Source organism: Taeniopygia guttata, chromosome 3 (genome assembly GCF_048771995.1).
Source record: "Taeniopygia guttata chromosome 3, bTaeGut7.mat, whole genome shotgun sequence".
Classification (NCBI taxonomy): Eukaryota; Metazoa; Chordata; class Aves; order Passeriformes; family Estrildidae; genus Taeniopygia; species Taeniopygia guttata.
Window position 1 is genome coordinate 711,488 of NC_133027.1, and position 15,741 is coordinate 727,228.

The window sequence follows — 15,741 nt, forward strand, 5'->3', positions numbered from 1 at the left end:
CCCCAAAGCCAGGATGGGTTGGGATGGCCCAGGGGCTCCCAGAGCTGCAATTCCCCCATTTCCACTTTACTCATCCCCCTCTGCTGCTGCCCCAAAGCCAGGATGGGAGTGGGGATGGCCCAGGAGCTCCCAGAGCTGCAATTCCCACATTTCCACTTCACTCATCCCTGCCTCTGCTGCTGCCCAAAGCCAGGATGGGAGTGGGGATGGCCCAGGGGCTCCCAGGGCTGCAATTCCCTCATTTCCACTTCACTCATCCCTGCCTGCAGGACAGGGTGATGAGCCAGGCCTGGGATGGAGCTGAACCCACTTCCTTCCTCCTCATGGCACCTTTCTGGGTAGGAAATGGCACTTTTTGTACGTAGCAAGGTAACGAAGCTGCAGGAAATGAAAAGAACCCTTCTGGATGCATAAAGGAAATTAAATACTGAAAATGAAAGAGAATCTTCCCTGCAGACTTTACAGAATGCCAGACTGGTTTGAGATGGAGGGACCTTAAAGCTCATCCAGTGCCACCCTCAGGGACACCTGCCACTGTCCCAGGTGGCTCCAAGCCCTGTCCAACCTGGCCTTGGGCACTTCCAGCACAGCTCTTTTCCATCTTTTAGCTCCCCAGTGCAGCTGCTCCAGTACAGAGAGCTGGGGGCTCCACCTGCTGAAAATTACCCCAAAATCTCCCTGAGTGCCTCAAGAAGGTCACTCACAGAGATCTCAGCTTCAAAATGCTTCAGGCAGAGATTGTTTGAAGTTCACAGAATCCCAGGATCCCTGAGGCTGGAAAATCCCTCCCAGACCATCCAGTCCCAGCTGTGCCCCATCCCCATCTAGAAATGGATTTCTAGAAAATTTAAAAAATTTGACAGAAGGTTTATACAGTGTGTACCTGTATGTAAATTTTGAGATAAGAAATGCTGATTTAGAAATCTTATCGAATAGGATAGATATTACTGAGAGAGAAACTGAATTAGAAATAAGTTTTAAAGGATGGTCTTGCAAATAACATTAGATATTTTGGAGAAATAGAAGTGTCAAACATATATTGCAGTAGGATTTATGAGGGGTAATTTTAGATTATTTGTTTTACAATATTTATAATATAGTGTAGTTAAAGTTGATAGGTTAAGAAATGTTTATAGTGTATTGTAATTAGGAAATAGTTGGGTTTTGACTGTGATGCTGTGAATTATAATATTTATATTGGGTTTTTTTGGGGGTTTTTTGTTTGGTTTTTTTTATGAGACTGAAAATAGAATCAAATCATTCTTCATGGAACTCTGAAAGGGATCTAAAGGAGAAATCCACGACCATTGATTATTAATTATCTTCTGTTCATGGCCACTGACTGTCCCTGCATGGCTGAGAAAATTCCCAGAGGAGCAGCTTTCTTCCCACTGCATTCCCAGAATTTTGATAAGAGGATCCACGTTTACCCCTGGAAGAATTTTCTACCAAGGTCGTTGACACAGACACCAAGAAAGAAAGAAGGAGAAATAAAAGAAACCTGCAGTTCTCTATTCCAATGAACACTTTGTCTTTTCTGACCAATGAGTAAACTTAGGAGTTTCCTAAGAATGTATAAAACACACGTATGCTAGAATAAAAACAGTTTGAAGCCTTCTGAAAATGGAGTGTGCTGCTTTGTATTGTCTCCATCCCAACCATGACAGTGCTGGGTCTGACTCTGTCAGTGCTGTTTTGTATTACTGCGTTTTTTATTTTGTTTTTATTTTCTTCCCTAATAAAGAACTGTTACTCCTGCTCCCAGATCTTTGCCTGAGAGCCCCTTAATTTCCCATTATAATAATAGAGAGGGAGCAGGTTTCCATTTTCCATTTTGTCAGCGTTCAGGAGCACACAGAATCACAGGATATGATTATGTGCAGGTGCTTTATTGTAGAGCTCTGGCAATCAGGGGTGCAGACCCAAATCTGACTCTGACATGGCTTTTGAGCTGAACATATTTTATATTCTATCATTATATAACTTACATATTAATTATCAAACTTATATTGTTCTATTGTATACATTGACATGAGTTTCTCGTGATCCTTCTTAGAAACTGACCACAGTTTCTCATTATTATTTTTATGATTAAACAGTAATTATATTTAATTACTAAACAATCATCACATCTAACAGTTATATCATTTATCATGTACTAGCTACACAGGTGCAGTTCTAGCAAGGTACAAGGCCTTCATGTACCCAGGGTGAGTTTTTTTTCAGGGCCTACTAAGCTTAATTTTCCTTTTAACCCTAAATCCCCATGATGCCTTCATGTACCTAGGGTGGGTTTTTTTTTCAGGGCCTACTAAGCTTAATTTTCCTTTTAACCCTAAATCCCCATGATGCCTTCATGTACCCAGGGTGGGTTTTTTTTTTCAGGGCCTACTAAGCTTAATTTTCCTTTTAACCCTAAATCCCCATGATGCCTTCATGTACCTAGGGTGGTTTTTTTTTCAGGGCCTAATAAGCTTAATTTTCCTTTTAACCCTAAATCCCCATAATGCCTTCATGTACCCAGGGTGGTTTTTTTTTCAGGGCCTACTAAGCTTAATTTTCCTTTTAACCCTAAATCCCCATGATGCCTTCATGTACCTAGGGTGTTTTTTTTTTTTTCAGGGCCTAATAAGCTTAATTTTCCTTTTAACCCTAAATCCCCATGATGCCTTCATGTACCTAGGTGGTTTTTTTTTCAGGGCCTACTAAGCTTAATTTTCCTTTTAACCCTAAATCCCCATGATGCCTTCATGTACGTAGGGTGGGTTTTTTTTTCCAGGGCGTACTAAGCTTAATTTTCATTTTAACCCTAAATCCCCGTGATTTTAAACCCTTTTACTATCAATTTCAGGGGAGGCTCCTTCCTAAACCATGGCACTCAGGTTCCTGCCCCTTCCCTGCCCACCTGGAGGTCTCCACACCTGCACTGAGCAGAGCTGGGGCCACGCTGAGGCCAGAGATGTGCCAGGGGCAGGTTTCAGCTCCCCTCCCCGGGCAGGAACTCACCTTTCCTTTTCCACCTGCTCTTCCTCCTGTCCTTGGCGGCGCAGGCGTCGCTGCTGGAGCTGCTGCGCTCCGAGCTCTGCGAGTCAGAGTGGGCATCGCTGCTCTCCTCCGAGCCCTCCGACAGCTCCTTCAGCCCCTCGGGGATGTCCTTCTGCCAGGGGACAGCGAGCACAGGGGTCACCCCACGCCAGGCACAGAACCCCAAAAAAACAGATGGGTTTGCTCCCCATGTGTGACCCTCTGAGTGCCCCACAGCTGCTCCAGAGCTGGCCCCAAAGCCCTAAAAACACCCCGAGGGCAGGGGACATGTCCTGAACTCTGTCCCCATCGTCACCCCCCAGCCTGCCCCTCCCTGATTCCCCATCCCTGATCGCCAGCCCCACTGCAAACAGGGAGGGACCCAGGGGATGGATCCCAGTGCCAGGGGGCAGGGCTGGATGGGAGACTGGGAATTGGGGATACAGGGATTAGGATCCCCAGCAGTGCCCGAGGCCAGGCTGGACACTGGGACACCCTGGGACAGTGGCAGGTGTCCCTGCCATGGCAGGGGTGGCACTGGGTGGGCTCCAGAGACAAACCCACCCCAAATCAGGAGTGCTGTGAGCCAGCTTCCCCCTGGTGTTTTAACACAGCTTATTTCTAAAGGCAATTCCCCGTTATTCCCTCTGTGACTGATATGGGGACAAGGTGATTTCCCATCTCTACACAGGAGCTGAGGGCAGTGAGGTGACCCTCTTAGGGCTGGGCCTTCATTAACACTTTAATTTAATTACTCCTTCCCTTCTGGGACAGTAACTGCCACCAGCAGAGTGCACAGTGGGGGAAGAGCTGCAGTGACCCTCTCATGGCTGGGCCTTCATTAACATTTTAATTTAATTACTCCTTCCCTTATGGAACAGTAACAGCCACCAGCAGAGTGGGTGAAGAGCTGCAGTGACCTCTTAGAGCTGGGCCTTCATTAACACTTTATTTTCACTTATTTTATTTCATATATTTTATTTTATTTTCATTTATTTCATTTAATATATTTTATTTTGTTTCATATATTTTATTTTCCTTTACTTTATTTCATAGATTTAATTTCATTCTTTTATTTCATGCAATTGTTTTTTTTTTCTTTTATTAATTTCATTTTATTTTATTTACTTTCACATATTTTTATTTTTATTTATTTTATTTAATTTCATTATTTTATTTTGTTTTATTTTATTTCATTTTATTTTCATGTACTTGATTTCACACATTTTATTTTACTTTGTTTTATTTTATTTCATTTCATTATTTGATTTCATTTCATTATTCTATTTCATATATTTTACTTTAATTTCTTTTATTACATTGATTTTATTTCACATATTTTGTTTTAATTTATTTTATTTCATACATTTCATTTCATTATTTTATTTTCATTTATTTAATTTCTTTATTTTATTTTATTTCATTTAATTTCATTTCATTATTTTATTTATTTTATTTTCACTTACTTTATTTCATATATTTTATTTTATTTTCATTTATTTTTATTTTATTTCATTTCATTATTTTATTTATTTTATTTTCACTTACTTTATTTCATATATTTTATTTTAATTTATTTTTATTTTATTTCATTTTTTGGGGTTGGCACTCACCTGGTGGGGTTGGCACTCACCTTGAGGGGCTGGCACTCACCTTGTGGGGCTGGCACTCACCTTGAGGGTGTAACACCCACCCTGCCCGGGACCTGGTGAGGCTGGCACTCACCTTGAGGGGCTGACACTCACCTGGTGGGGTTGGCACTCACCTGGTGGGGCTGGCACTCACCTTGAGGGTGTAACACCCACCCTGCCCAGGACCTGGTGGGGCTGGCACTCACCTGGTGGGGCTGGCACCCACCTTGAGGGGCTGGCACTCACCTGGTGGGGCTGGCACCCACCTTGAGGGGCTGGCACTCACCTTGAGGGGCTGGCACTCACCTTGAGGGTGTAGACGCCCATCCTGCCCGGGACCTTGTAGAAGATGCCCTCCTCGCCACGGGAGTTGGTGTGCAGCATGGCATTCAGGCAGGCCAGGGGGGACGTCCCGCTGCAGAGAGAGCCGGGCAGGGTCGGTGGGAGCCCCCCGGGCACAGAGGCCCCCAGGAATGGACACGGAGCCCCCCAGGTATGGAGCCCTCAGGGCATGGAGCCCCCCAGGCACAGGAAGCCCCCCAGGCATGGGCAGGAGCGCAGAGCCAGCCCCTGCTCCCAGGGGAATGCAAGCTGAAGCCAACCCGGTCAGCAAAGGGAAACAGGGCAGGGCCAGAGGAACCCCAAAGCGCACATGGGAACCCCAAATTGCACACAGGAACCTCCTAACTGGACACGGGAACCACAAACTGGGCATGGGAACCCAAATTGGACACAGAACTACAAACTGGACACGGGAACCTCAAACTGGGCATGGGAACCCCAAACTGGACATGGAAACCCCAAATCACACACAGGAACCTCCTAACTGGACATGGGAACGACAAACTGGACACGGGAACCTCAAACTGGGCATGGGAACCCCAAACTGGACATGGGAATCCCAAATTGCACACAGGAACCTCCTAACTGGACACGGGAACCACAAACTGGACATGGGAACCCCAAATTGGACACAGGGATCCCAAACTGGACACGGGAACCACAAACTGGGCATGGGAACCCCAAATCGCACACAGGAACCTCCTAACTGGACATGGGAACCACAAACTGGACATGGGAACTCCCAAATTGGACACAGGGATCCCAAACTGGTCACAGGGATCCCAAACTGGACACGGGAACCACAAACTGGACATGGGAACCCAAATTGGACACAGAACTACAAACTGGACACGGGAAACTCAAACTGGCCATGGGAACCACAAACTGGACATGGGGAGCCCAAACTGGACATGGGAACCACAAACTGGACATGGGAACCCCAAATCGCAAACAGGAACCTCCTAACTGGACATGGGAACCACAAACTGGACATGGGAACCCCAAATTGGACACAGGGATCCCAAACTGGTCACAGGGATCCCAAACTGGACACGGGAACCACAAACTGGACATGGGAACCCAAACTGGACACAGAACTACAAACTGGACACAGGGACCCCAAACTGGACACAGGGACCCCAAACTGGACACAGGGACCCCAAACTGGACACAGGAACCTCCAAACTGAAAAAAAGAACCCCAAACTGGACACAGAACTACAAACTGGACACAGGGACCTCCAAACTGGACACAGGGACCCCAAACTGGACACAGGGACCCCAAACTGGACATGGGAACCACAAACTGGACATGGGAACCCCAAATTGGACACAAGGATCCCAAACTGGTCACAGGGATCCCAAACTGGACACAGGGACCCCAAACTGGACACAGCAACATCCAAACTGGACACAGGGACCCCAAACTGGACACAGCAACCTCCAAACTGGACACAGGGACCCCAGATTTACAGCCCCACCAAACCAGCCCTAGAAGGACACAAAACCAAGCCCGGATGCTCCCCCAGCACTCAGATGAACCCAAAGCTGTTGGGACCTGCCTGACCCTGAGGGAAAAGCTTGAGATGTTCTCCTTGGCTCCCAGCTGGGGCTGCTGCCCTCAGCCCTGGAGGTCTCTGCTCACCAACAGCCCCACAGGAGGTTGGGATAAGGGTCATCCTTGGAGGTGGAATGGGATGGGATGGGATGGGATAATGGGATGGGATAATGGGATGGGATAATGGGATGGGATGATGGGATGGGATAATGGGATGGGATAATGGGATAATGGGATGGGATGGGATAATGGGATGGGATAATGGGATAATGGGATGGGATGATGGGATGGGATGATGGGATGGGATGATGGGATGGGATGACTGCAGCCCTTGCTGGGTCTCTGCTGCCTCTGTGCCCAGAATCCCCAACATTCCCTAATTCCCTTCTCCCACTGCCTGTGTTCTGCACCTGGGCTGCCTCTGCTTACCTGGACTGCAGCAGCTGCCTAAAACCAGCCCTAGGAACCAGATTCTGCTCATTGTCATAGAATTCCCAGAATCACCAGGTTGGAAGGGACCTCCAAGAGCACAGAGTCCAACCCTGCCCCAACCCTGGCACCCAGTGCCACATCCAGGCTTTGTTAAACACACCCAGGGATGGGGACTCCACCACCTCCCCAGGCAGCCATCCCAGAACTTTATCACCTTTCTGGAAAGAACTTTTCCCTAATATCCAGCCTAAATTTCCCAGGAGCTGTGGGGAGTGCTGATGTCACCCCTGAGTCTCCTTTTCTCCAGGCTGAGCACCCCCAGCTCCCTCAGGGGTTCCTCACAGGGTTTGTGTTCCCAGCCCCTCTCCAGCCTCGTTGCCTCCTCTGGACACATCCCAACGTCCTTCCCAAACTGAGGGACCAGAGCTGGGCACAGCCCTCGAGGTGTGACCTCACCAGTGCCCAGGACAGAATGACCTCCCTGCTCCTGCTGGCCACACCATTCCTGATGCAAGCCAGGAGCCACTGGCCTTCTTGGCCACGCTGCTGGCTCATGTCCAGCCTGCTGTCCATGTCCAGCCCCTCTGTCCCCAGCCAAGAGCATTGCAGGGGGTTATTGTGGCCAAAATGCAGCACTGGGCACTTGGATTTGATTGCCCTTACTCCTGATTTTGGATTTTATTTCTCCTGTTCTGTGGGAATCCAGGGCTTCCCTCTGGCTGCCCTGGCAGGCCTGGGACCCTGGCAGGGGTCAGGAACCCCCCTGGACAGAGCCCCCAGAGACACTGGCTGTGATCTCTGTCCATGGAGAGGAGTTTTCAATCTTACAGGATTAATTACAAGCTCTGAGTGTTTGATATGAGTAATAATTAAGTGTGGCACGGGTGCAAAAGTAAAATTTTAAGTTTCTAGATAAGGGGTTCAAAGGGGACAAGATGGAGGAAATTGGGTGTGCCTTGTCCTTTTTCTCCTTCTTCATGCCCTCCATGTTTCACTGTGGTGTTGGCATTTTTCTGTTGGTTCAGGCTGGGGACACACTGTCCAACGTAGGTGACAGATATTGGCACGTTATTGTAAATCCAGCACAGGTAGTTTGTGGTATTTAATGTTTGTACCATCCCATTGAGGGCAGAGCCCCACACGCTGCCCTGCAGGACAGAGCTGCGGCAGGGCAGCAGAACATGTTAGAGATAAACAGAATAAACAACCTTGAAACCAGCACAGATGAATTATGGCTTCTGCTTTGGCAACGGGGCAGAAAGACAGAGACTTTCTACAATCTCAGAATCACCAATACCCACAGATTCTGACACTGTTCTAGCTCAGCCTTCCCAAGGCACCAAGGGAAGCTCCAGGAACCATTTCCCACCTCACCACCCGGATCCAGCTGCCACAGGCACTTGGAGGAGCATTTCCCAGATTTTCCCCCTGTTCCCCCTCTCCTGTGAGCCAGGAGCTCTTTGCTGAGGGGTGCAGCTCCCCCAGTGCCAGGAGCAGGACAGGGGCAGGGAAGCAGTGACACCCCCAACATGCAGCACCCCACAAGCAGCACAAAGCCCCACATGCAAACCCAGCCCCACACAGGCAGCAGGGACAGGACAGGAGCTCCCAAGCCCCGGGGTTCCCAGCTGGAGGCACGGGGAGAGCAGCAGGGGTTACTCCGGGGTTGCTCCCAGGAGCAGCTCTGGATTAGGGAATGCCAGGGGGGGTGTTAGGAGAGGAGCAGTGCTGGGTCTGGTCTTACCTTCTGCAGGTGGAGTGCAGCCCAAAAAAAGGAGAGAAAGACCCCTTTAACAACTTCAGCAAAACAATGAACTCATCATTGCACACCCCCTCCCCGCTTCCAGCACAGCCAAATCCCAGGTTTGGGATCCCAGGGAAGGAAGCACATCCCCTCCCCACTTCCAGCAGTGCCAAATCCCAGGTTTGGGATCCCAGGGGAGGGAGGACACTCCCTCACCACTTCCAGCACAGCCAAATCCCAGATTTGGGATCCCAGGGGAGGGAGGACACCCCCTCCCCACTTCCAGCACAGCCAAATCCCAGGTTTGGGATCCCAGGGGAGGGAGGACACCCCCTCCCCACTTCCAGCACAGCCAAATCCCAGATTTGGGATCCCAGGGGAGGGAGGACACCCCCTCCCCACTTCCAGCACAGCCAAATCCCAGGTTTGGGATCCCAGGGGAGGGAGGACACCCCCTCCCCACTTCCAGCAGTGCCAAATCCCAGGTTTGGGATCCCAGGGGAGGGAGGACACACCTGCCAGGTGCCTCCAGCCCAGCTCCAGGGTGGAACCTTCACTGCCACCCTCACCTGGAAGCCAGGTGGGCCCTGGGGATGTGGCCCATGTGGGAACACCGTGGAGTAGGAAGTTACTCACTCCTTGTCCCCCTCTGCACTACTCCCAGCTCAGCATTGCACCCCAAACTCCCAGTTTAATGCATCAGGAGCTTCCTTATCCCATGGGCTCCCCAAGAATGGAAACCAGTGCCCATCTGGAGTGTTCCCCACAGCCCAGGGCACCCCAGTGCCTCACTGTGCACCAACCCTGCCACAGCAGCACCCCGAGGGGGATCTGTGCCTGCACACCAGGATTTTGGGGTTCCAGGAATGGGGGCAGGATCACGGGGAGATGCAGTTCAGGAGCCACACTGAGGGCCCAGGAGAAGCTGGGGATGGGGATCAGTCTGGAGGACACCACAAAGCTCTCAGAACACACTCAAGCTGACTAATTAACAGCTTTAATTAAAGGTCTATCGCCAGACCTGAGCTGCAGGAACATCAGAGAGTGGGATGTGGCGAGTCCTGCCTGGGAACAAAATCCCTTTCCAGCCTTTCCAGCTGTGGTTCCAGGACAGAGCACTGGTGCCCACAGCTCCTGCTCATCCCCAGGGAATGGAACCAGCAGCTCCTGGTCCCAGACAGGAGCACACAGAGAAGCTCCTCCCTCTGAGCTCAAATTTAAATGGTTTTGGGATCCTCTCTGTGCTCCAGAACCACAAGCCAGCTTGTACTGAACTGAGGGGTTTTTTGGGGCCTCAGCTCTGGTGTTTTCCAGGAGGGAGAGCCAAGCTCTGAGGTTCCTCACCTACAGAGGGTTCCAGCCCACACTTCTCCTTGCAACAGTGAACATTTCTCTGCAATTTTATCTTGGGGAAACAGCAAAAACTGCTACAGCCAGGCTGGGCTGGGGTGAGAGAAGGGGAATATTCTGTCAGTTATGGATTTCACAGCTCTGGAAGAGGGAAATGCACAGGGAAACCTGATGGGTTTCTCCTACACACAATAATTGTATTTCATCCTCCCTGACAGTGGCAGCAACCCAACCTTTCTGTGGCAATGCTCTTGCTGAAATATTACATTTCAAACCAACATTTTGCCCTACATTTATTAACTATGGGTTCTACCAACTCATCTCTGTGTTCTGCACAGACACTGAGTGGTTCAGAAGTTCAGCCCTTGTCCCCAGTCCCTCTGCAGCTCTCCTGGAGCCCTTCAGGCCCTGCCAGGGGCTCTGAAGATTCCCTGGATCCTTCCCTTCTCCAGGGGAACATTCCCAGGGCTCTGAGAATTCCCTGGATCCTTCTCCTCTCCAGGTGAGCCCCCCCAGCTCTCCCAGCCCGGCTCCAGCCCTGCAGCAGCTCTGGGGGCTCCTCTGGGCTCTCTGCAGCAGCTCCAGGTGCTCCAGGGAAAGCCAAATTCCCCTGGAAGCTGGGGATTCCTCAGGGAGGAATGTCTGTGTGTCCCTGTCCCACCCCAGACACTCAACATCCAACCCCTGGCACCAGATCTCAGCCTGTGCCAGCCTCAGAAATGGATCTGTTGAAAATTCTGTATAAACCTGGAAAGTTTATACAGAATTTGTATATAAATTTTCTATTTGTATACAATTTTTTTGTATTTGTATATAAATTTTGATGTATTTGAGGTGCATTGATGTAATTGAGGTATTGAGTGTATTTGTATATAAATTTTGAGGTATTTGAGGTGTATTGATGTAATTGAGGTATTGAGTGTATTTGTATATAAATTTTGATGTATTTGAGGTGCATTGATGTAATTGAGGTATTGAGTGTATTTGCATATAAATTTTGATGTATTTGAGGTGTATTGATGCAATTGAGGTATTGAGTGTATTTGTATATAAATTTTGATGTATTTGAGGTGTACTGATGTAATTGATGTATTGAGTGTATTTATATATAAATTTTGAGGTAAGAAATGTTGATTTAGAAATGTTATGGAATAAGATAGATATTGTTGAGAGAGAAGTGGAAACAGAAATAAGTTTTAAAGGATGCAAAAAAGAAAATGTAAAAAAATGTCCCACTGGGACAGTGGGAGATGTCCCTGCCATGGCAGGGTGGGAATGGGATGGGATTAAGGCCCCTTCCAACCCAACCCACTCTGGGATTCTCTGATTCCCTCTCTGTTCCAAACACCACCAGTGAAAAGGGAAATTTGGGTTTTGTGCCTTTTTTCCCCCCCTCAAAAGGTGGTTCAAGGGCCTGTTTTGGTTTATGGCAGAAATTTTTGGATATTTGAGTGAAGCAGCCAGAGCAAGCTGTCTGCTCTCATATCAGAGATGGAGTCTGCTTAGATTATTTTATTTCTTCATTTAACCATTATTTGGGCAAAAGCAGCTCCTGTGTTTGGCCAGAGGCTCCCAGGATGGTGCTCTACATAAAATCCAAGGGATAAAAAAAAAAAAAAGAAGAGTATTATTGGCTGTTGAGAGGAAAAACCAGCAGAGATACCTCCCAAAAAGCTCATTTCCATCAGATGCTCTTACACTGATCTTAAAACACCCAGGGAGACCAAGGAAAGCCAAGAACAAATTGAAATTTCTGATTTTAGAAGTGACTCCTCAGCAGCCAGAGGTGACTCCCGTTGCTGCCTCAGTGCCCCTTATCCCTGGCAGGAACATCCCCAGCTGGCTGCTGCTCCAGCCCTGTCCCTCCCTGGCAGTGCCAGCCTCCCCCAGGGCACGCAGCTGGCAGTGGGGCAGGTCCTGCAGCCCCCCAGGGGCGTTTTTCCATGGATTCCATGGAAAGGATCCCATGGGAAGGATGCAAGCAGGGCCTGCAGGCTCTCCAGGGAGCAGGGCAGCCTGTCCCAGCAGGCAAATGAGGAGAAGGGGGGACAGATCACACAAAAACGGGGAGTTTGGGATGTCTGAGGAATGCAGACTCAACTCCTCTGAGTCCTGGCCTCACCTTCACAAATGTCACCACTGAAATCCCCTGAGTAACAGGGTAAAATCCTAATTACAGTTGAGCTCAGCCAGGATTCCCCTGCTACTAAACAATCTTGGGAAAGCCCTGCTCTCATCCAAACCCCCCCAAACTGTCCTGAACATGGCAGCAATCCCCCAATCCCTGATTTCCTGCAATTCCAAACCTTCCAAGCCCTCTGAGCTCTCCCCCAGCAGCTCCTGCCCAGGGACTGTCCTGGAGAAGAGGAAAACCACCCCACTGGGCTCCCCATCCCTCTGCCTCCTCCCCAGGCTGGGGGAAGGCCACTTGTCCCTCCCAAACCTCTCCTGAGCTGGGATTTCCAACAGGCTGCAGTGAAAGGTGGTGTGAACTCATCACTCCCACCCCTCCCAGGCTGGGCAGCTCCAACCCACAACAAACACACCCCAAAGTCCCAGCTGGCAGGGTTTTGGGGTGAGGAGCTGTGTGGGAGTGCTCTGCTCCCAAATTAATCTGCACTTGGGTTTGTCTAACAGCCAGCTGCACTGGGAACAGACTCAGCCCCTCAGCCCCTGCCAGAGGCTCTCCCTGAACTCCCACGTGGGAGCTCCACAGCTCACCTGGCAGCTTTTATTCCTCCCTGCCAGGAATCTGATTTAATAAAAGCTGCTTTGTGTCAAGCCTATCTTGTCATGGGCTATGCCTGACCAGAAGCCCAATTCAGCACAAATCCTGGCCCTGACTGCAATTTAACTGCTTCAAATGTGACCATCCTTCAGCTTTTAACCTAAAGAAAGCCTTATTACACCAAAATAATGTCTGTCTAAATAGACACATTTGTATTTCAAATTTATATTATAAATATATTTATTTTTATAAATATATGTTTATAAATATATATATGTTTATATGTATATATATAATTTATAGTTCTGTAAGTTAAATATAACAAATATATATTTGAAATATCAAAGTAATATTGAAAAGCAAAGGTCCCTGCCAGCATCCCAGTGTGGCCAAGGGGAAGAGCTGAAATTGGAGTTTCCCACCTGGCTGCTCCCACAAACACCTTCCTTCAGAGAGGAAAACAACTCCCAGAGCTGAGCCCAGCCCCACATCAGCTCTAAAAGGAGGAGGGTGAGAAGGATAAAAGGCACAGCTGCATTTATGCTCTGCTTTTTTTAGCTGTTTGTCCAAAATCTGCCCTGAGCAGGCACAGACTGGATCTTCTGAGTCCCACCTGGGCTCCTGCCCGGGGCTCTGCCCCCAAACCACGGGATTTTAGTAAAAAGCTTCATCAGGGTCAATGCTGGCTGTTTGCTGCCCTTGTGCTCTGCCACCAGGCTGACCAGTGCCCCTCCAGGCTGACCAGTGAGCTCCAGGCTGACCTATCCATTTCCAGGCTGACCAGTGCCCCTCCAGGCTGACCAGTGCCCCTCCAGGCTGACCTGTCCATTTCCAGGCTGACCAGTGCCTTTCCAGTCTGACCAGTGCCTTTCCAGGCTGACCAGTGCCTTTCCAGTCTGACCAGTGCCCCTCCAGTCTGACCAGTGCCCCTCCAGGCTGACCAGTGCCCCTCCAGGCTGACCAGTCCATTTCCAGTCTGACCAGTCCATTTCCAGTCTGACCAGTGCCTTTCCAGTCTGACCAGTGCCCCTCCAGGCTGACCAGTCCATTTCCAGTCTGACCAGTGCCCCTCCAGGCTGACCAGTGCCTTTCCAGTCTGACCAGTGCCCCTCCAGTCTGACCAGTGCCCCTCCAGGCTGACCTGTCCATTTCCAGTCTGACCAGTGCCCCTCCAGGCTGACCAGTGCCTTTCCAGTCTGACCAGTGCCCCTCCAGGCTGACCAGTCCATTTCCAGTCTGACCAGTGCCCCTCCAGGCTGACCAGTGCCTTTCCAGTCTGACCAGTGCCCCTCCAGGCTGACCAGTGAGCTCCAGTCTGACCAGTGCCCCTCCAGGCTGACCAGTCCATTTCCAGTCTGACCAGTCCATTTCCAGTCTGACCAGTCCATTTCCAGTCTGACCAGTGCCTTTCCAGTCTGACCAGTGCCCCTCCAGGCTGACCAGTGCCCCTCCAATCTGACCAGTGCCCCTCCAGGCTGACCAGTCCATTTCCAGTCTGACCAGTGCCTTTCCAGTCTGACCAGTCCATTTCCAGTCTGACCAGTGCTCCTCCAGGCTGACCAGTGCCTTTCCAGTCTGACCAGTCCATTTCCAGTCTGACCAGTGCCCCTCCAGTCTGACCAGTGCCCCTCCAGGCTGACCAGTGCCCCTCCAGGCTGACCAGTGCTTTCCAGTCTGACCAGTGCCCCTCCAGTCTGACCAGTCCATTTCCAGTCTGACCAGTGCCCCTCCAGGCTGACCAGTGCCCCTCCAGGCTGACCAGTGCCCCTCCAGTCTGACCAGTGCCTTTCCAGGCTGACCAGTCCATTTCCAGTCTGACCAGTGCCTTTCCAGTCTGACCAGTGCCTTTCCAGTCTGACCAGTGCCTTTCCAGTCTGACCAGTGCCCCTCCAGGCTGACCAGTGCCCCTCCAGGCTGACCAGTCCATTTCCAGTCTGACCAGTCCATTTCCAGTCTGACTGAGCTGCAGTTGGTGAATTTGGTTTAACCTTATCTAGTTTTTAACAATGCCTGGTTTAACACTGCCTGGTTTAACACTGCCTGGTTTAACAATGCCTGGTTTAACAGTGCCTGGTTTAACAGTGCCTGGTTTAACACTGCCTGGTTTAACAGTGCCTGGTTTATCAGTGCCTGGTTTAACAGGGCCTGGTTTAACACGGCCTGGTTTAACACTGCCTGGTTTAACAGGGCCTGGTTTAACAGGGCCTGGTTTAACAGGGCCTGGTTTAACACTGCCTGGTTTAACACGGCCTGGTTTAACAGTGCCTGGTTTAACAGGGCCTGGTTTAACACGGCCTGGTTTAACACTGCCTGGTTTAACAGGGCCTGGTTTAACAGGGCCTGGTTTAACAGGGCCTGGTTTAACACTGCCTGGTTTAACACTGCCTGGTTTAACACGGCCTGGTTTAACAGGGCCTGGTTTAACAGGGCCTGGTTTAACAGGGCCTGGTTTAACAGTCTGTCTAGTGTTTAACCCTGTCTGGCACAGAAGTGCAGCTGCCCCCAAGGCCTGGCTGTCCCTCCCTCCCTCTGGTCACTCCCCAGGAGCTGAATGAGCTCCCCTGGGATCCCTGTGATGGATAAATCCCACATTTCCCAGAGCTGACAGCCCTGGGAGCTAATCCCCAGCTCCAGTGGGACAGCACAGCTCCTGCAGTGGCCCCTGACTATTTCCTGCAAAGCACAAGGATTGCTGCATCCAGCTGGCAAAGGGGAGTGGAAAACACAATTAAGCCAAATTTAGGATGGCTGCTTAATTCCAAAATAGATAAGCAAGCCCAGCCCATCCTCTTTATGCCCCTCTCTTTTTCTTTGCTCTCAGGAAACTGAAGAAATGCTTTGCCCTTCACATGGATTACTGCTCCTCACTGATGCCTGGGAGAGCTGATTCCCACCAGGATTCCAGGGCTTTGGAACCCAGCTGAGCAGCTCAG

At 49.9% G+C, this 15,741-nt stretch overlaps 1 protein-coding gene across 1 annotated transcript in view; it reads right to left on the reverse strand.

Moving 5' to 3' along the window:
• Window positions 1-15,741, reverse strand: part of ASXL2 (ASXL transcriptional regulator 2) — a 63,621-nt gene that overhangs the window by 23,762 nt on the left and 24,118 nt on the right. Inside the window, exons 3-4 of the mRNA XM_072926211.1 lie at window positions 4,962-5,070; window positions 3,007-3,157 (exon numbers count right to left, since the gene is read on the reverse strand). Coding sequence (XP_072782312.1) covers window positions 3,007-3,157; window positions 4,962-5,070 — 260 coding nt within the window. The remainder of the gene's footprint in view (window positions 1-3,006; window positions 3,158-4,961; window positions 5,071-15,741) is intronic.